Here is a 22,532-nt window from a genome sequence, read left to right on the forward strand (position 1 = left end):
TAAGGGGCCTTTTGATTCTGTTTGTATCGACGTCCTTTCGGATAAACTCCACGATAGTGGGCTTTCACCAATTATGAACAACTATTTGAGCAACTTGTTGTCTGAGAAATATATGAGCTTCTCTCATGGAAACTCAACAACTTCACGAATTAGTTACATGGGTCTCCCCCAGGGCTCATGTTTCAGCCCCCTTCTTTACAATTTTTATGTAAAGACATTGATGGTTGTCTTGATGAAAATCGCTCGCTAAGGCAGCTTGCAGATGACGGGGTTGTGTCCGCTATTGGGCCAAGTGCACCGGACCTGCAAGGACCATTGCAATTTGTCTACTTGGGCAATGAAGCTGGGTATCGAATTCTCTCCGGAGAAAACTGAGTTGGTTGTTTTTCTAGGAAGCATCATCCTGCACAGTTACAGCTCAACTAAAGGGTAGAACAATCACTCAAAGATATCTTTCAAGTAGGTATTCAGGTGTCTGGTTCGATTCCAAAAGCACGTAGGGAAAACATATTGCGTATGTGAAACAAAAATGCCAACAAAGAATCAATTTTCTTCGTACAATTACTGGAACTTGGTGGGGAGCACACCCGGAAGATCTGATCAGGTTGTATCGAACAACCATCTTGTCGGTTCTAGAGTACGGTAGGTGCTGCTTTCAATCCGCGGCGAAAACACATATCCTGAAGCTGCAACGGGTTCAATACCGTTGCCTCCGAATCGCGCTTGGCTGTATGCACTCGACGCATACGATGAGCCTCGAAGTACTCGCAGGTGTTCTCCCACTTACAGATCGTTTCGCGGAACTGTCCTTTCGGTTTCTTATCCGTTGTGAAGTAATGAACCCATTGGTAATAGAAAACTTTGAGAAGCTTGAGAAGCAAACAAGATCCATGAGTCTCTATTACGAGTACATGACGCTGGAGATTGGCCCTTCTTCATTCAATTCCTCTCGTGTTTGCCTGCAAGACTTTTATAGTTCCTCTGTAAATTTTGATCTGACCATGTTGCAAGAAATCCGTGGAATACCAGATCACCATCGGTCGATGGTAATTCCCTTAATTTTTGTAAACAAGTACCACCATGTCAGTAACAATAGGAGTTTTTTCACAGATGGGTCAACTATAAACGCTTCCACTGGATTTGGAGTATTCAACGAATTTCATAGCGCCTCATATCAATTGCAAAAACCCAGTTCCGTATACGTTGCGGAACTAGCAGCCATATTCTACGCAGTAGAACAAATTGCCCGACTACCATCTGATCACTATTTTATTTTTACAGATAGCCTTAGCTCGTTGGAGGCTGTTCGATCAATGAAGCCGATGAAGCACTCCTCGTATTTCCTGTCCGAGATCCGAGCTAAATTGAGTACTTTATCTAACTGCTCGTGTTGGCCATTAGGCCAGCGCGCACACCTTCACTCAATACACCCTGACACCGACAGCATCGCGCGGGGCGCATCCCTGTGGCGGTTCCGATAACGACGGAGTGACAGGTTTGACGGACTGTCACCCCGGGTGAGTAAAAACGAACAATAAAGAAAACAAAAAGATAAACTTGTTGAAAAAGGAAAAGTGAATTCGCCATCGCAATTAATTTACGTGTTATTCTACTTACGGCTACTTATTGTACTAGAAACTAGAATCTTAATTAGTAAATCAAAGTAAATTACAAACTATACTACTAAAGTGAACTAAAGCTAGAACTGGTAAGCAGTGTTGAGGTGATTAAGATTAATTATAGCTAACATTGTTTTTTTTATATAAAGTTGATAGCCTACATGCCTATTGAATCCATTGTCATCCACAAACTGGGCCGGCAAGAATTCTATGCTACCGGACTTACAGCTAAATGATTAATGCTAAAACTACCCTGGAAATATTGGAAAGGATACTAAACGTAAGTAAAAAATTATCACCTACACTTACATCTAGGGCTAAACATAATTGAGAAAGTGAATGTTAAGCAAAGTTAAATCCAGAACGAAACCTATATGAAGGTAAACAAAACTTACATCAATTGCCAATATTATGCACACTTATATGTATATACAAATTAATGAAATTATTAATGAAATTAATGCATTCATTATCGTGAGTCATGTGATCGATGATTACTATTTAAATAAATTATGTTCTACACAAATAAAAAAGGGTTGAGCTTGGGTTGCAACCGGATCGTGCGTTTTTATTTCGTTTCCGGTTCGAGAATAATAATTTCGGAAATCCTTTACCCGTTGAACTATTCAACAGCTCGTATACTATCACCACAGACAAACAGACATAAAACTCACAAGTTGTTCATCAAACAAGCATTTAACGGCCAATTTAGAAGTATCGTAGTTGGTAGTAACACCACCTGTGGCGCACATAGTCAATTCCCTTGCGTTTGACGTTTACACACTACCACCATCTGTTCAGTGTAGTGCCCACCACAGTGTTCTCAACAGATGGCGGTAATGTTTTAGCGACGATGTTCTACAGTGAGAAATATTCAATGTGTTATGTCTGTTTGTCTGTGCTATAACCTTAGTTTGGGTCCCATCACATTGCTCAATTCCGGGTAATGAGAAAGCGGACTCGCTAGCTAAGGTGGGCGCTATGGAAGGCGATATTTTTTATCGAGAAATCGTCTTTGCGGAATTTTTTTCAATTACCCGTCAGCTCGTCCTCACCAACTCGCAACAAAATTGGAATGAGAGTGATCTGGGAAGATGGTTTATTCTCCCACAGGTATCGAACAAGCCATGGTTCAAAGGATTGGACATGAGCCGTGACTTTATACGTGTCATGTCAAGGCTCATGTCCAATCACTACTCGTTAGACTCGCATTTCTTCCGAATCGGGCTCGCAGGCAGCAATTTGTGCGCTTGTGGTAGTGGCTATCACGATATCGACCACGTGCTTTGGTCATGCACCCTACATTGTGTTGCTAGATCCGAGTTATCCGCATCCCTCAGGGCCCGAGGAAAACAACCTATGCGCCCGTTAGAGACATCTTGGCGAGCCGAGATCTCGATGATTTTAATTTAATTTATGTGTTTTTAAAACGGATAGATCTGAGGATTTAGTAGTTAGTGACATCTTGTGCTCTCTCAAGTTGCTAGGTCTCCATCGGTGTACCCCCATGTTTGTCTTTTTCTCCAGTATGTCGCTTAGCTCTAGATTAAGAGCACATTGCTCGAAAAAAAACCTTGTGTTCTCAATCCCTACCCAACGGCGCCGGTGCTGTAGTGGTAAGCGTGATTACCTCTCACCCCAGCAGGCTTGGGTTCAATCCCAGTTGGCGCCGCCGGGATGTTCCGAGGCATAACATCTCTGATCACGCCTTCCTTCGGATGGGAAGTAAAGCTGTTGGTCCCCGGTTCATGAGTTGATGGGTCGATAGGTAGGGTCTAGGTGTGGGAGCTGCCTTCCTGGCACGTCGGTAGTATTGGTGCTCAGCACGGAAAACAAGATCGGAAAAAAACAAACCAAAGGAAAAAAAAATCCCTACCCGCCATCCGTTTGTTTCAATTTGTTACCCCTAACCTCGAGATAGCCGCGAGTAAAGGGCGAACACGAAATTATTGCGACACATTCAACAGGGCATAACTTTTTTACCATTGGGTAAAAATCAACCAAATTTTGCACACTTTCTCATTGATGTGTATTGTGTACATGCTGTCAAACTCGAAGTCGTGTTTTTCGATTCAACGAAAATGGAGGTGAACCAACGCGAGTTGAGAGAACAAATTCTTTCCAAACGCCTGGAATTTCCTGACCTGTCGCACCGGCAGTTGGGAAAAATGTTGAACATTCACCATTCAACCGTCTCCAGAGTGTTGAAGCGGTTCCAGGAGCGGTTGACGTTGGACCACGGCAAAGGAGCTGGAAGAAAACCGGGACCGGAGAACAAAAAGACGGAGGGAAAGGTGAAGCGGATGATTAAAGCAAATCCCAACGTCTCAAGCCGTGATTTGGCTAAAAAGATCGGCATGTCGCAGAGCTACGTCCAGAATGCAAAGAAGAGAGCTGGACTACATACATACAAGGTACAGAACTTCCCAAACCGCGATGAGCGGCAACAATCGACGGCTAAAACTCGGGCACGGAAGCTCTACGAGAAGATGCTGACAAAATATGGCTGCTGTGTGATGGACGACGAAACGTATATAAGCAAATTCCGGGGTTGGAGTTTTTCACTGGCAAGAGCAAGTTCGATGTGGACGACAAATTTAAGAAGAAGAAAATGTCGAAGTTCGCCTCCAAATATCTCATTTGGCAGGCCATCTGCTCTTGCGGACTGAGGAGTGAGTCTTTCGTGACAAAGGGCACAGTAAATGGCGAGATCTACAAATCTGAGTGCCTCGAGAAGCGCCTTTTGCCGTTCTTGCAGCAGCACGACGAAGCTCCGCTATTTTGGCCAGATTTGGCATCATGCCACTATTCTAAAAGTGTCCTGGAGTGGTATGAGGCCAATTCTGTCCATTTTGTTCCAAAGGACATGAATCCGCCAAACTGTCCGGAGCTGCGTCCGGTGGAGCAGTATTGGGCAATAATGAAGCGGGAACTTCGGAAGAGCAAAAAGACAGTCAAAGACGAGAAGGACATGTTAAGAAAATGGAAAAAAAACTGAGAAACTGGTACCGGATGACACTGTAAAGACTTTGATGGAGGTCATCAAGCGAAAATGCGTTCAATTTTACACTCAAGGCTCCATCGATTAACTTTTATTTTGATTTTTGAAGTAAATATATGTATAAAACTACCCTAAAATTTTGGTTTGATTCTAAACATTATAAGAAAATTGGCATGACATTTTCGGTGTCGCAATAATTTCGTGTTCGCCCTTTAATCGGCCCCCGCTTTACTAACGTTAGTTTTAAGTAATTTTGTAACGATGAATATCGGCTCCGCAAAGCTACGGTAAATGAGCCTGGAAAAATAAACGCATTAAAAAAAATCACTTCACCTCTCTAATTTCCAAGGAAAGGATCCAGGGTTATTTTTTTAACTAGATCAGTTAATTCACTGTCGTGAGTGATGTGATGGAAGATTACGATTTAAATTAGTTAGGTGAAGAACTTGGTAATGTTGAGCTTGGGATTGAACTCACGACGTTCAACTTGGAAAGCGAAAACGCTAACCGCTATTATGCTGATTTTGTCATGTTGTTGGGCTGAACCAGTGTTCTAGAATAATGAATTTAATATGTCGGTTTTAAAGCTTTTACAAAACATGCGACTACGACGTGGACGCAAAGTGGTATAAGAGCTATTATGCTGACTGCATTCACCTTTAAACAGCAGTATTATAAAGCAATGCAATAAAATCTACCAATGGAGCTAGAAAACATTTGTTAGACGTCTAATAAAGCATGTTATTAAATCAATTGAAAAGCGTTGATTAATGTGCAAATAATTAATTTATTAGATCAAACTTCTGGTGTTGAACCGGGAAAGCAGCCAACGTTTATAAAGTTTTTTTTTTATAAAAAAATTAATCAGATCATATCAAACAGCGGAACAAAGGTGTATCTATCGATCTCAATAAGTTTTTACAGCATATAATTCGTTTATTTGTGACTCTGAATTGTTCGTTGGGACCGTAGAAAAGTATGACTGACCTCCTGACACCAGACATTTGTAAGGACTGTATCGAAAATAAATTATAAACAAAATGTTCCTACCAAATCCGTAAAAATATATGATTTAATAAAAAAAAATCATCAATTATGTGTGTCATGTCCTGTTTTAAAACTTAACAAAGTAAAAAAGTTATCTATGCAATCCATCACGACAGATGAAGGTTGTAATAGAGCGAGATGCTTCATCCAGTTAAATTTATATATTAGCTTTTTAAAATATTTTATTTGATAAATTGACATATTAACAATTACAATCAATGTATTCCAATATTGCTGATTTACCTGGTGAAAGTCTTTAATATCAAGATGACTGAAAAAGTTGGACGGTGCCAGAAACTCTCGAAGGTAGGCATCATGTCATGTTCTATCATGACGGTATGATTAGCACGTCGCATATCTACACACAGACCTAATTGTTTTTGATAATGGCTACCATGATAATGGTGAAACCCATGGTGTTGCTCCTGACACAGGTTTGATGATGTCAGCAACCAGAAATTGATCTAACTTTTCTTTGATCACTGAGGAGTGCGATTGGAGGACGTCTGACTCGTTGAGCATAGGGAGGCACGTCATTGTTCATTGGGGTTCTCAGCTACACGTTTTTCATTTTCGAAAAAGGCCTTTCTCCTACGGGCAATCTTCAACAGCGATCACAGATTCAAAAACATGATACACAACCAACAGACTTGCATCTCTACCATAGGGCCCATGCATTAATTATGTCACGTTAAATCGAGGAAAAATAAACCCCCCTCCCCCCTATCGTCACGTTTTTACTATACCTAATTCATTGCTTGTCACATAATCTGAGACCCCCCCCATCCTTAGAGCGTTACATAATATATGCATCAAACCTCACCTCGCAAACCTGTATTCGGAACGTTGCTTGGATGCCAGCTCTTGCTTCGCCTAGTGCCTAGTTATTACTGCTGCCTGAATTTGCCAACATTTGGATCAGGAAATTTCCAGCGTCGACCCAAAGAAATTCATCGCCGCCACCAATGTTACAAATAAAACTCTGTTAATCAGCATGATCTTGCATCTCAGTTGACATAATCGCTTATACGTTGTCCAGTTTCGCCTTCTTGCCGTAGGTTGATGAGGTTTGCCATATTTCGTTTCGTTGCAGAATGGTAAACGCGTGCAAAGTGACCAAACTTCCCCTACCCGATGCTTATGTTGGTTTGCGTGTCATGTATTCCTTGAAATCGTCGAGAGAAGCTATTGTTTACAAAAGTTGTTAGGCCCTTTTTCCAGCTCTGTATTGAACTGATTTGTTAACCCACCATTTAACAGAGGTAGATAGGTAGGTACTAATTACTGCGCCTGAAAAATCATCAGCTATGAATCACCACGCGTTACATCATAAGACATTTTCTTTGCACCTGCCTGATGGAGACGCATGTTCTTCCACGAGCTATCTGCCTGTCGTTCACTGCCTCATATGAACCTCACTCACAAGAATTACATGCGTTCGATGTAAACAATGAAAATAAAATCAAACCCCGCCATTTCGCAGACACACATTAAATGAACATTCTAGACACCAAGCGCCAGATGAACCAGCGGTGGCAGTGACGATTTATTTCCCCCTTGGCATAATACTTTTGCTGCCTATTTTAAGCTCGACCACCACCGAAGTCGCCGATTAGTCCGCAGAGAAACGTTGAACAGATCAGATCGCAATTTTGAATATTTTAAAGACACCATTCAAAAGCGAATTTTTTTTATCCACTCCTTTGTTGTAGAAAAGTGTGAAAAATCCGGGGAGAAGTTACTTGAAAGAGCAATTAACAAAGGTAATATTCGGTTCGATCTCCAGATGGAAGAAACTGCTTGTTGCATGAAGATTTTACGAATCATTTGGTGTATGAAGAGCGAGGAATTTCCCGGCAATAAAACGTGATTTTCATTGCGAGAAAATTGTTCTGAGTCTTTCCGTAGCCAAGCACGTGATCTAAAAATATGCAAGCAGTGTGATTGCCAAGTGGGTGTAGTGCTAAAAATAAGAAGCTAAATCATTGTAACCTTTCCTATTCTGTCTCGTTCAGACATCAGATAGATATGGCCAAGATTCCAGCGGTTGGTATTGACCTGGGCACGACGTACTCCTGCGTTGGTGTGTTCCAGCATGGCAAGGTGGATATTATTGCCAACGATCAGGGTAACCGAACCACGCCGTCCTATGTGGCCTTCACCGATACCGAGCGTTTGATCGGCGATGCCGCCAAGAACCAAGTGGCCATGAACCCGAATAATACTATTTTTGGTGAGTACAGTATGGTGGCTATGGTATGGGGCTAGTCGATAAGTGGAATTATTATGTTTCGTCAAACGTGGTATTTGGTTTTCGGTTTGACGTTGGTTGGATATGAAAAAAGCTTAATTTGGTAATCTGATCCTTCTTACATATTTCAATTCCGACGATGGGGCTTTAAACAATTTTCAAGGTCAATATTTAGACCATATTAGCCATGATGCACATTGTGGCAGTACGGGCAAATTTTTGGATAAAACCTAATTTTTTTTCATCGAATTTCAATTAAACTTGATATTCTAAGAATCTAAGACCCTGAGATCCTGAGCCATGCATAAAGCCAGGTAGGGAAAGTTGGGGTTCAAACCCGATTTAAATTAGATGTAAAATTTCCAACATCTGTTTTATTGAAGGATAATTATAGTTTATTTAATAAAAGGAGGGTTTAACGATAAAAATACCATTGAATTAATATATAAAGGTGATCAATGAATAAGGTCCTAAGTAACATTGATAGATTCTCCCCGTTAACCTTCTATTTGCATCCTCGCAGCCATGTTAAGACATTCCCAGCTAATTTCTGCACACAGATCGATCAAACAAGCTACACAGCATAAAATAAATTTTAATATTACATCCAACAAATGCAGTAAAAGCAACGTAATGTCAGTTCATGGACTGTATTAATGATAATTTTGTCTTTTTTGGCAAGTAATATTACACCATATTTTCGGCACGCTTGAAGTGCATCCACTTGGATGTGATAGTAAAATTATTCTTTTACTTTGTATTATCATGCATTTTATACGACAAACACCACATGAAACAATTCTTCCAATCAATTACTGTCATTGGTCGAAAGGTACAGTAGCAGGATCTCCCCTACCCGTGTCTCCTCGAGATAGTCAAGTCGACGATGATAGGAGTACATACCATGGTAGAGGTAATAATAGCTCCAATTTCCAAACCTACGACTGGATGCCTCCCTTCAGATAACAACTTGAGTGCGGTACAATCGATAGAACTGTTTCAAACACATCATCGGTACATGAGCAAATCGGTGATTCGTACCTTCTTAAAAGTTGTCCTTGTTCGCTTTCTACTCTCTATATACAATTTTCACACTGCCGTACTCTAACTGAACTATCAACTCAATACTTTCATCTCCTCATCTATTTTATAAAAATTACCACTTTAGTCTGGTATTTGAAATTAGCATCTTCAACTCTGTTAATTGTTGACTTCACGCAGAAGTAATACAAACAAAATAGTTAAAGTCAATATTCAAGTTATTAACTAAAAATAAAGTCGATGAACGCAATCGATCAATGTTAGTACACACTACAAACAAACTTACAAAAGATTACTGATTACTGATTACCGAATCGTTCGTAAAAAAAGTAAACACGAATTGTCAAAAACAGTGGTTCGTTCAGTAATTCACTCCAGGTATGTTCGGTAATATTAACTGGAAACCTCAGTAAATGCGATAATTATTTTACCAGTATTTAACTGACAAGATAGTTAAAATGTTATTGCGAGTACCATACAAGTCAGTTATATTTTCAGTGTTTTTCGAGGGAAAAATTATCTAAATTCAATAAATATGAATTGTAGATAGAAGAAATGCATTTTCCTGTAAATTTCATAAACTTCATTCTCAATTTATAACTTTTTATTTTTAGCTTTCTATAACCATCTATGCTGTTTCGGTGAAACTTCCCCAAAGTGATGGTCTTTAATGGTTTATCTTTAGGTGTTTGGAATGGATCATCCATCTGATATAGAAGAAGATAATTTCATTACGAGCCATGACTTGAACACATTCCATGATTCCATCGATGAATTATCTTCGGATGATGGCAAAAGATCTTCTTCGTTTCGTAACTAAGCATGAACTAATTAATAGTATTTTATAATTCTAAGTACCGTATTATGTCACTGTATTGAGATACGCCGTTCCACGATGATAAAATCCATTATTTCTAATTATACCCAAGTAACAATTTAGCAGCCTTTTGTCTTTCACACTGATTTATTGTTGTTTTATAATGGCAATAAGCAATCTTTTTAGTTTAATTACAGCATTTAAGAGTGCAACACATTCTTCGTCAGTAGTCCAGCATTTTGCTGTTTTAAAAACCTTTTAAAGTCTGACGATAAAATCAAAACGGGTCTGGTTTTAAAAATGAATTTAAAGCAGCACTCTATCCATGTATAAAACTGTTCAGTTAGTCAATCATAAACCTGCTCGGTATTTTTTGTATTAATGCCATGACAAAATACTCCATTAAGGTATTTTATCATTATAAAATCAATTATAAAACCGTTCGGTTTCAAACAGGAACAAAAAGCATATATTGCTGCTTTTTGGTGTCAATAAAGTGTATCACAAAACTCCCTGTTTACAAATTAAACTAAAAATATGGATCCGCCTAGAGACAGAGAAAAAATAAATCGATTGGAGCTTTTGAACGAAGAATCACAAGGAAATGCCAAAGGATAGTCTAATAATAATACTAGCGATAGTAGGAGGAATAATTGTAGCGATACTGTCAACGGAAAGGAAAAGGACTTCAATTCCACAACTTCCTGGAAGGCCCAGCAGCTCTGACTAAACTGGTCAACAAAGACAAAGCAGCCGACTGAGAAGAGTGAGTGAATGCGGTTCACAAAGCACTGCACTGGATTGACGGCATTAGACGCTTAAAATTGATGGGATATAATATTGTAAATGGCGTTTGCGACACGATCTGAATAAACACAGACCAACCTTCTCCAGAAATCGCGTTTCGCCAAACTGGTACTGCGGAAAACTGAACTGCCGACAGGAAACTTCAGAAGCTGTCAGTCAGCTGGGAATTGACTGAAATCCAAGCAAGCGCACATTTATTTCCTCGGATCATCCGGGAGATGGGAACCTTTTTGGGAACTATTGAGCTTCCACCTGTTCCAAGTTATGTAGATTCACTTCCTGATTAACTGCTTCCAATGGATAATAATCGCCCTCATCGTGGATTCCACGCAAATTGTTGATCCAACGTAGGAGTAGAAGCTCGGTGCAATGTGCTCGGTAAAGGCGCAGCTATAAAGCAAGACCATGCTGGAGGTGGCTGGGTTCGATTCCCGGTCCGGTCTAGGAATTTTTCGGGTTGGAAAATTTCTCGACTTTCCTGGGCATAGAAGTATGATTGGACTTGCCACACAATTATACCAATGCAAAAATGGTACAGGCATCGAAAGCTCTCAATTAATAACAGTGGAAGTGCATCTAGAACACTAAGTTGAGAGCACGCAATAAGCTAATATTCGATATTGCAATAAGCTTGAAATGCGAAGAAGAAGAAGAAGATACGTTGTTTCCTAGATTAAAAATAATAAGTAAAATCAACGATTTCCGAAGGCGAACCTATTTTTTTTTCGACATTTCGAAGTACATTTCACATTAGATTTAATCGGTCACCTAAAAAATGAGAACTGCTTTTATAATATTGGTAATTCTTTCACATTAGATGAGGAAATTTAAAAAGGTTTTTGAAGAATTAATTTTTTAACAATGAATTTGGCAAGATCTGATGATAGTTATGTATTCCTTTTTATCTTGATTAATGCTTTATTTTCAGTGCGGTTAGCAAGCGTCAAAGGCAAATGGCACAATTATTGATGCCAAAGGGCTTTTATTGTAGCTTTGAAAAGTATTTCAAATGGTTTTTTAATGCTTTCGTCATATAACCTTTTTGCAGCAAATCAATCTTGAAGTGCCTCGAAAATATTCCCTTCAAAACCTTCTTCGGGGTGGGCCAACTAGACAGATTCTAGTCTTACTGAGGTTTTGGTGGATGTAATAAAGGTAAAGCCGTCTTCACCAGGGTTTTATGAATGTTATTTTATAGCAGCCTTGTAGTATTTCATAAAACGTAAAATGTTACTTGGGTAATTATCACTATTCAACAGTTCAACACAGAATTGCAATCGATTTACGAAGCAGCTAACTGCGGTGGCTGAAAAAAAAATTGATCGCTTCAATTTTACAATTCAAGGTCAGTAAAATTAGTAGCTGTTTTAATGAATCTTCAGTATAAAACCAATAACTACTGTTCGTGCAATATTTATTTTTACTGATTTTTCTTGCAATACCGAAAATTTAGAAAAAAAAACGACTTTCTCTGTAAATATTTATTATGCGTACAGTATTTTGCATTGAACGTTACCGAAACTATGTTTCCTGAATAAGACTTAAGTTAAATTTAGAAATCCAACTATGCTTTGACTCGAACACTAGGCTATTCACGTGAAAAAAAAATATGATTTTTCTATGATTTCATAACAAACATAAAAAATAAACATAAATTAAGGTATCAACTAGTCACAAACCAAATTTCAGCTGCCGCCGTTTTTTATTAATTTTATTGAGAATAACATACGCCCTTTCAAATGCAGTAAAAAAACTTTTTTCTTTGTTTGCCCCAACCAGAGATATTAACATTTGAAAAGGGCATATTTTTAGTAGAAAAACGTTAATAACTCTTGATCGGCGAAAGATATTGACAAGCCTCGTGGAACAAAAATTTATGCCTTTTAAAAATCTAAAAGTTATTTCAAGACACCTTTGCTGAGAAGTTTGAAATAAGAAAACTAGAGCAAAAAAACTGTTTTTTAGAGGCACCCTAACTCAATTCAAGAAAATAGCTCTAAATCGGTCAATTTAGTTTATTTTCTACGAAGTCACTTTGAATTAGCTCAGTTATAACTTTGCCGAAACATGTGTACCTCAATTTCTTCAAACAAAAAAGTAGAAGGGTCTGTGCCAGGGGCACGAACGGAATCTTGACGTAGGACCGCTAGTGGACGGAACAAATGTGAACATTTAGTTCTTTTAATTGATTAATTATCTTAACTCTTTCCCTTTTTTATTTGTAAGCGTATCAAATTTGTAGTATTTATTTCAAAGAGAAACCCTAATAAAAAATACCATAAGCGAACGATAACCCAAATGATGAAACTATTGCACAAATGGTTTGGATGATACCCAGAACACGTCGTTAAGCAAATTAACCATAACATTTTTATTAGGGAAGTTGATGAAGAGAATCCAAGGACTGTCAACTTGAGTATTTTTGATTAATCTACCCTACCCGACTTTAAAAGGTGTATTTTGAATTTTTGTTAATTATGATTTTTTTTAAAGTTTTGTGCATTTTGATATTAAAGTGTATTCAATTCACCCCTCACAGGATTTCCTTCCGAATTATATGAATGGGGCGGGGCGAAAAGTATCGTTTGTGCAAAATATGTAAAAAAGGAGGGACTTCGAGAGATTGAACTCGTGAAAGCTAATTTTCTCACAAATTAGATCTTATTTCCTTACTGGGGACTGAATATACACCCAAAGCGAATTATTCCCACTTCTCTATGGATTTTTATACACTATATGGATTTTTAACACACTTATATAGAACACTACCAGCGTGTTCTGGAAAATGGTCGGACGTTGATTAATCTCACCAATACATTCGGGCCTACACAATTCCACACCTTCTATAGAGACCAGGTTGAGCTGCTTGCGGGAACTGATGACCTTGACAAATGTCCACATAATACTCTTAACAAATTTATGGAGGTCCTGAAAAGGACTGTTTTGTAGTGATGGTTGAGTAATGCTGAGCTGAGCACGACGAGCTACTGATTCCGATCCTAGCCTAGCGGTGGGACTTCTTCCTCCTTCTCTATGGTTGCTCATATGAGCTCTGCGCTCGCTGCTTGCAGGCAGCCTTTCGTTGTTGTTGTTGTTATTGAAAGCACTCCTGCTGCTGCTGCTGGACTGGAACCACCACTTACGGTGATTGAATGAGCACTGTTCAGTGGGACCGCATGGAATTCGATTTTTAAGTCTGTGTTAGGGAATGCACTGTTTTCAGACATTCGATGATAATTTTGATCACCATTGCAACAGTTGGACATTTGGTATTTTTCAATAGTGACGTATTGAAAATTAACTAAGTGTTCATTTTAGCAGATTGGTAGATAAATTTCCAATCGTTTGGTTTGTTTAGAATTAAAATCTATCTGCTATTGGTCGAAACCTGACCTCTTTTCGTAATGCTGTGCTTTTTGGTTTTTTTTTTAAATTGCGTGGATTCTATAGATCCTGTGAAGATCTATCTAGCCCTGATGTATGTGTTGGTAGAGGGAAAAATTTAAACTTTGCGGGAGACGATGTCTTAACACTCGAAAGCAATTTTGTGAAATATGAAGCAAAACAAATCCTAGCTAGTTCTGTATGATGATTTTGTTTGATTTTATTTATTTGTAAAGTCGCTGCGATTTGTTTTTTGTATGATAACTCCTTGCTTGAAAACAGGCAAAAACTCACAAACAGGCTGCTTTTTCATGGTATACAGTGTGATAATTCAATAATCAATAAATTATCTCAACATTTAGTAGCAAACCATTCATACATTTTGGTAACATACAAAAAATTCTATAATCCACATTAAATTTCATGTGTAAGCGCCGATTGAAACAATCTTTTTGAAGTCACTACAAGGGTGATTGATTAAACAAAAGAAACGAATCGTGCGGAATGAAAACCGAGGAAAAACTAATTGCACAAATATATTCAGGCCTACAATTTCACACCTTCTATAGACAGGTTGAGCCTTGATAGCTAGCTGCTTGCGGGAACTGATGACCTTGACCAATGTGCAAATAATACTCTTTAACAAATTTTTGGTGGCCCTGAAAAGGACCATTTTGTAGTGATGATTGAGTAATTCTGAGCTGGGTGTTCAACACGGATGAGGCTGTCGAGCTGTATGTCGTTTGGAGCGAGGGTGACACGCTTGGCATAGATGACCGACCCGCAGCGAAGAGCTACTGATTCCGATCCTCACGAAGAGCTACTGATTCCGATCCATAGCGTAGCGGTGCAGCTTCTTCCTCCTTTGATGGTTGCTTATGTGGGCTCTGCAGCTCGCTGCTTGCAGGCAGCCTTTCGTTGTTACTGGAGAACAATTTTCAACGCCACACGCCAAAAGCACTGCTACTGCTGCTACTGCTGCTACTAATTTCGACGACCGAACACCACCACACAGTGGTGTGGTCGTCGGGAGCGTGTGGTTCTGAGTATGGCGATGAGTGTGCAAAATATTACGCAATTCCATCCTCCCTATTCGCACGCGCCCGAGGATCGGAGGCGAATGCCACTTCGACTTGTTTCGTCTACTTACTACTCTCTGACGACTGTGCTGGGGAAACAGCATATGCATGTAGGTAATTGGTGGATTTGTTAGGTAATTCAACGCTTTTGGACAATGCTGGACATTTAACAGTTTTTCAATAGTTTCTTGTTGAAAATCATCATTTGGAAGCATTGTTATCGATGCGTAACCATATTTCTGATCGATTGGTGATACAACTATTGAAATTGGACCAGGGGCAGCTGAGTTATTAACGTTCAAAATCTTTCTTAATTTGTTACATGTTCCATTTTAGGTTTTCACAAAGTGTACTCCCATATAGAAATCAAAGACGTAGTCCTACGTCAAAAGTTAGATTTTTGATTTTAATGACAATAAGAACCACCCTAGAATTCATTATCATAAAAATGAGGGCCTAACTATAAGTAACAACTTTGTAGAAGAGACTTTTAGTCTAAAGTTTCAATTTCAGGCTCAAAACATTTCATTCCACCTAAATATGCATTCTGGACCACTGTGCATTGATTGATTGCTGTGAAAATAGGGATATTGATTTACGTTTGAATGCAGATGTTACGTTGCGTAATCTGTTTTTGGAAGCTAGCAGTTAGCATTTTGGGTATGTTCTGCTCATAGCTCTGGAATCGGTGATCTGTTGTATTTGGTGCCATGTTTGTCAAAATTGATAAAAATAGAGCCGAGAAACCACTCACCGCACTAGGCTCAAAACGAAACCTGTACCCTTCTGTAGCAAGGGTGAGGAATGCTAAATTGGAAATAATCGATCAAATAATTTGCTGTTTGGTAGTTGCGTAAACTGCTGAAGGCCGTTCAGTACATGTGTTCAAATGCTAAGCAGAATGAAACGTTATGATTAAAATCATTCGCTCTTGTTGCGAGACGATCCATCACTACTTTTGTGTGATCATGTCCTTCTTGGATTTTTTGTATCAACTGAAACATAAGCCAATTTTCAGCCCGAACAGACGCTTGATCAGACCGTTGTCTCCAGTATGGCACGGTTTAAAATTGTATCTTAGCAGACTAGTTTAACGGCTAGGATAAATTTAAGGCAGGCGTAATGTTCCAGTCACGATTTAACATTAGGGTGCTTCACTCTTAAGGTGATTCCTTGTAGAGTCCACAAATGGCTGCTACGTAGGCTATACATGCACTTCCTCTTTGAATTTTCCATTACACAAATCTCGGAAATCGGTACCGCATTTAGCATTGGGCGCTAGAGGCTGGTTCATACCTTTGATCTTAGTGAATCGTTTCTTTTTTTAAAATTAATAGATTCACCGATTTAATCAATCATTTTTAATCGATTCATGTTTCAAAATAGCACAAAAATGTTTCAAATATAACCGATCATAGGAAAGCAATTTGAGCCAAGTTCAGTCTAGAGTTGATATTACGTTACATAAGCTATCTTGCTATGACATTTTACCTATAATAGTCATTTGTGATGATGATTGATATCATTTAGAAATAAATTGTGTTGTACGTATGCAATGAATGTTGTGAATGTAACATGCATCACTGCTGGTCATTAAAATAGATGTAGTCAAAATAAATGCGAAATTTTAGGTTATGTTCATTTAACTTCATTTTATTCGACTTTAAAGTTAAGCATTTGATAGTGTAATAAAAATAAAGTAATTGCACGAGAAAACTCAAAGTTAAGACATTACTCACTCATTAGAATCATACATAACATATGCGTGGTCAGTAGTCTGATGTAAAATTTTAAATTTTCGCTCCACAGTGCTTAAACGGTTCCAAATTGGGTTCTGATTAGCCTTCCAAAATTTGAACTACTTTAGTAAGAAACTGACTTGGCACAAACCATTTCAAGTTTATATGGGAAAACTTATGTTTTTGTTCATATCTATCTAACAATTCACCACATCACTATGCTTTTAAATATGATAGCAGTGATTGTAGCAAATTTGCTCAGCTACAACTTTGTTCAAAACTACTTTTCAATCAAATGTAAGGAACAAAAGTTATTAATGATTCAAGTCACTGATGTCTTATGATTATGCTCATTCAACTGTTCAGCAAGCAAGATTAGTGTTTCTGGTGCGAAGAATAGAGGATACATATCATGGCTACTATGTCACACTGCAAAATACAGTGTTGCTCACAGAACAGCTGCTTGATCATGCCACAAGATTATCAATCTTTTAAACAATTAATAACAATTTAATTTGACACTTGGCTGAAAAACGATATTCCTCAAAGTTTATCTTCTTCTTCTTCTTCATCATCTTCTTCTTCGCATTTCAAGCTTATTGCATATCGCATATTAGCTTATTGCGTGCTCTCAACTTAGTGTTCTAGGTGCACTTCCACAGTTATTAATTGAGAGCTTTCGATGCCTGTACCATTTTTGCATTTGTATAATTGTGTGGCAAGTCCAATCATACTTCTATGCCCAGGGAAGTCGAGAAATTTTCCAACCCGAAAAATTCCTAGACCGGACCGGGAATTGAACCCAGCCACCTCCAGCATGGTCTTGCTTTGTAGCTGCGGCTTTACCGACTGAGCTAAGGGAGGCCTCAAAGTTGTAGCTTAGAAAATTTCCCCTAAGAATAGTTATAGAAATTTTCGAAAAAGCAGTATGGAAAATGGGTAGACGACAATGAGCAAAAAGTTTGATTTTCCCATAGTAATTTCCAAATAAACTTCGAATAGTTTGTGCCAAGTCAGTTTCTTACCAAATGAGTTTAATTTTTCGGAGGCTAATCAGGACCTGATTTGAAACCGTGAAATAGGTGTGTTTCATAAAACTATAGTATAGAAAGCTTGAAAATAACCGTATAAGTTTTATTAGACTAATGACGCTTAGTAACCGCTGTACCCTCCATTGTTAAGTAGAACCTTGTTCAATCTTCTTGGCATTGACTCAAGCGAGCACTGAAATGCATTCTCCGGTATGGCATACCACTATTATTGAACTGTGGTCCATAGTTGATCCTTATTTGAAAATGCTTGACCAGATAACTTTCTTTTAAGCTCGTTCCATCAGAAGATTGGCTAGGCCATGAAATAACCGGCACTTTGTTTGAACCGAAACCATTCCTTTACATACTTAGAAGTGTGTTTCGGATCGTTGTCTTGCTGAAAATGCCATATAAGAGGCATGTTCTCTTCTGCATAAGGGAGCATAACCTCCTCCATGATCTCTTTGTATTCAAATCTGGTCATGATGGAATTAATACAGAAAATGGGACCTACTCCAAACCAAGAAAAACAGCCCCAAACCATGATGCTACCACCTCTATGCTTTACGGTCTTTACGGTGCACCGTGGATCGAACTCTTTAACGGATGGTCTACGTGAGAATATAGTAAATGACTATTTTGATTTTATTTGACATGTGGAAGTTTTTGCTCAGGCTTCTTGATTAAGTAAATGATTTAACAGGTTATAATATTCGTTTTTTGGTATTAAATAAACGATTTAAATTAAATAAACGATTTATAATATTCGTTTTTTGGTATTAAATAAACGTTTTTTGGTATTAAATAAACGATTTATTAAATAAACGATTTGGTATTAAATAAACGAAAGATTAACATTAGATGGTCGGAGAGTAAAAGCAGGTGAGTACGGAAAGTACTTAATTCAGATATCCCAAAACTCATCCGAGAGAGATTCCAAGAAAGCTAATTGAGCCATGCGTTTTGCATTGAGCCGATATCGATTCTGTGTGGTTTCACCAGTTTTGAAGAATAGCCTCTCTGACGGAACACTTGTTAACATTTTCGATAAATAGTCTCGAGCAATAGGGTTTACATGGGGATAAACACTACGGATTTTCACCCATTATCGCAAAAGATCGACAGAATGTGGGAAAACAGGCTGATGCAAAAAATATTGTAATTCTGCCGGGGGCGATGCAGTTCTGACATGAACCTGAAATATGTCATAAAAAGTGAACGTTTGTACATATGTACATTAATAAGTTTCTTTACCATTTCGTCATGAATATCCCACAGGCCTCCGGTTGGTTTTGGTAGGGGGACAGGTGTGTGCAATCATCGAATACTCTTTCGGTACTATAGATCTGCTCAGACACAATTTTAACTGCCCGAGCGTGACCTGAAAACTCCAGGTACAGGTCAATATTAAATTGCAAATGCAAATGCGCTGATTTTTTTTTGTTGGATCGAAACAAAAATCGAATGAAAAGGATCGATCCAGTCGATATATGTCGTTTTGTAAGATCGATTCAAAAAATCGATTAATCGAACCAAAAGAATCGATCATTTGTGATCATTGCTAACCCCATTTCACCTGAAATTGCTGCTTCATGTATGATGTACATACCATAACTGTCCCATCTTTGCTTGATTTCCTATTCATATGGGACATTTATACTTGTATGGACAGTTTAAATTAGAGGAATTTACGTATTCTCGTCTATCTAAGCAGCGGCTACGCTTCTATGGGCTGTTTTTTTTTCTATATAACGCACACAATTGCCGTGTTAGGTTGTTTGCATTTAACTGTTGCCTGCAGGTTTATCCATTTTATTCGATAGAATTGCCCAAAACTGTTTAAAACCACTTATACAACGTTCCAAACTACTCAGATGAGTGTGACTATTGTCGGCAACCTCTTTTTCTTCGGCAATCTTTCCATTTGATCTGTTTGTTAATCTGCTGTTCTATTATCGGTAAATCGAAATCAACCGCATTCTGCAGTGCATGTGTTTCATTAAAAAAAAAAACTGCAAAAATACGTTTGCTCAGTCATTAAAACCTTATCAGATTGAAGCCGGAAGGGTCAGGAATCCCTTGAATACATTCAGTGAGAGTTTTACTGAGAAAATACATAGAAATTTCCGTAAAAATTGTTGTTGTCGAAAACAGTCAATGGGTGCGGAAGCCGACATTTACCCTACTAGATAAAGCTGGAATTAGGGCCCAACAGCTTTTGTAACAATGACTTCAATCGATGATTTCTAGAAACTCAAGGCTCGCCCACGTAAACCAACCTCCTCATCGGGTAGGGAAAGACTTTCCTTATCCGATGGTTGTGTTGGTCTGCGTGGACGTGCCTTTAGTTCCTAGAAATCATCGATAGAAGTCATTGTTTACAAAAGCTGTTACGCCTTAATTCCAGCTCTATCTAGACTTAATCCTTTATTTTTTTTAATTTTGTTGCCCAAATGCTTTCAAAATTGAATATGTGGTTGCTATGAAAATGAATAACAGGTCTGTAGGGGTAGCAGTTGCAAAGAGAGCAAGTGGGCATAATGATCATCTAATTGTTCAAAATAAATTATATCAAAGCTTTGTATTGGTTAGAATTATTAAATATTCTTTGTTTTTCCAGATGCCAAACGTTTGATTGGTCGCAAGTTTGACGATGCAACCGTACAGGCTGACATGAAGCATTGGCCGTTCGAGGTGATCAGCGATGGTGGCAAGCCGAAGCTGCAGGTCGAATACAAAGGTGAAAAGAAGAGCTTCTTTCCCGAGGAAGTCTCATCGATGGTGTTGGTCAAGATGAAGGAAACCGCCGAGGCATACCTGGGAATCAAGATTGCCAACGCTGTCATCACCGTGCCGGCTTACTTCAACGATTCGCAGCGTCAGGCTACGAAGGATGCTGGAGCAATTTCCGGGCTGAACGTGTTACGTATCATCAACGAACCGACGGCGGCTGCGATCGCATACGGTTTGGACAAGAAAGGATCCGGTGAAAGGAATGTTCTGATCTTTGATCTGGGTGGCGGTACCTTTGATGTGTCAGTTCTGACCATCGAGGATGGCATTTTCGAGGTGAAGTCTACGGCTGGTGATACCCATTTGGGTGGCGAAGATTTCGACAATAGAATGGTGAGCCATTTTGTGGAGGAATTCAAGAGGAAGCATAAAAAGGACTTCTCAAGCAACAAGCGTGCATTGAGACGCCTGCGTACGGCTTGTGAGCGAGCAAAGCGTACTTTGTCTGCTTCCACCCAGGCTAGCATTGAAATTGACTCACTGTATGAGGGTATTGATTTCTATACTTCGATGACCCGAGCCCGTTTCGAAGAATTGAACTCTGATCTGTTCCGTGATACAATGGAACCGGTAGCCAAGGCTCTGCGTGATGCCAAGATGGACAAGAGCAGCATTAACGATATTGTCCTAGTTGGTGGCTCAACTCGTATCCCCAAGGTGCAGAAACTGCTGCAGGACTTTTTCAACGGTAAGGAATTGAACAAGTCTATCAACCCGGATGAAGCTGTTGCTTACGGCGCAGCGGTTCAGGCTGCCATCCTACAGGGTGATACATCGGAAGCTGTTCAGGACTTGCTGCTTCTGGACGTCACTCCATTGTCTCTTGGTATTGAGACTGCTGGAGGTGTAATGACCGTGCTGATCAAACGTAACACCACCATTCCAACCAAGCAAACTCAGACCTTTACTACATACTCGGATAACCAGCCGGGTGTATTGATTCAGGTCTATGAAGGCGAACGTGCTATGACCAAGGACAACAACTTGTTGGGCAAGTTCGAGCTTAGTGGAATTCCTCCAGCACCCAGAGGTGTTCCCCAGATTGAGGTAACGTTCGATCTCGATGCCAACGGTATCATGAACGTTTCCGCTATTGAGAAATCGACAAACAAGGAAAATCGCATCACCATCACAAACGACAAGGGACGTTTAAGCAAGGAGGACATTGACCGTATGGTCAACGAAGCCGAGAAGTTCCGTAATGAAGATGATAAGCAAAAGGAGAAGATTAGTGCCAAGAATTCTCTGGAGTCGTACTGCTTCAACATGAAGTCTACGATGGAAGATGCAAACATCAAGGACAAAATTCCTGAATCAGATAAGACCATGATTACCGACAAGTGCAATGATACCATTGCTTGGCTGGATGCTAATCAGACTGCTGAGAAAGAAGAGTTTGAACACAAACAGAAGGAACTGGAAGCTGTGTGCAATCCGATCATTCAGAAGCTGTACCAGAGTGCTGGTGGTATGCCAGGAGGTATGCCAGGAGGTATGCCCGGAGGTACGCGAGGTGCTGGTGGACCTCCACCGACCGGAGGGGCTGGACCAACCATTGAGGAAGTCGACTAAACTTTTCTTTTAAAAGGAGGAAATTCTTTTTAATAAGTCAGAATAAAAAAGACTAGTCCGAGAAATTTACAGAATCCGTTTTTATCTTGTTTCTTTATTACGGAAACGATCGCAACATTTGTCTCGATTACACAGTTTTGGTTTTACATAGCTCACGTGTCAAGACAAATTCATTCGTACAAAAAGTAATAGCAACAAATAAGAACATTTTTCTTGTCACGTATTGTAACACAGCTGTTTGGTTTTTGCATGTAAAATTTCGCTTTTTTTATTAACAGATTTTTATCCAGATTATTCACTTGCCTAAATATAAACGCCTTAGCTTTTGTTTTTGTCGGCTTTGTTTTTTCA

At 39.1% G+C, this 22,532-nt stretch overlaps 1 protein-coding gene across 1 annotated transcript; it reads left to right on the top strand.

The window, feature by feature from the left end:
- The first annotated feature begins 7,292 nt into the window (after positions 1-7,292).
- On the top strand, positions 7,293-22,210 carry LOC135698627 (heat shock 70 kDa protein cognate 4-like). The gene is made up of 3 exons (XM_065218686.1): positions 7,293-7,430; positions 7,683-7,900; positions 20,437-22,210. Exons 2-3 carry the CDS (start codon positions 7,696-7,698, stop codon positions 22,179-22,181), a joined length of 1,950 nt encoding a protein of 649 aa, XP_065074758.1. The 5' UTR covers positions 7,293-7,430; positions 7,683-7,695; the 3' UTR covers positions 22,182-22,210.
- Positions 22,211-22,532: the final 322 nt, after the last annotated feature.

The sequence above is a fragment of the Ochlerotatus camptorhynchus genome, unplaced genomic scaffold (genome assembly GCF_037179485.1).
Source record: "Ochlerotatus camptorhynchus isolate MF236.1 unplaced genomic scaffold, CSIRO-AGI_Acam_v1.1 ptg000008l, whole genome shotgun sequence".
NCBI classification, from domain to species: Eukaryota; Metazoa; Arthropoda; class Insecta; order Diptera; family Culicidae; genus Ochlerotatus; species Ochlerotatus camptorhynchus.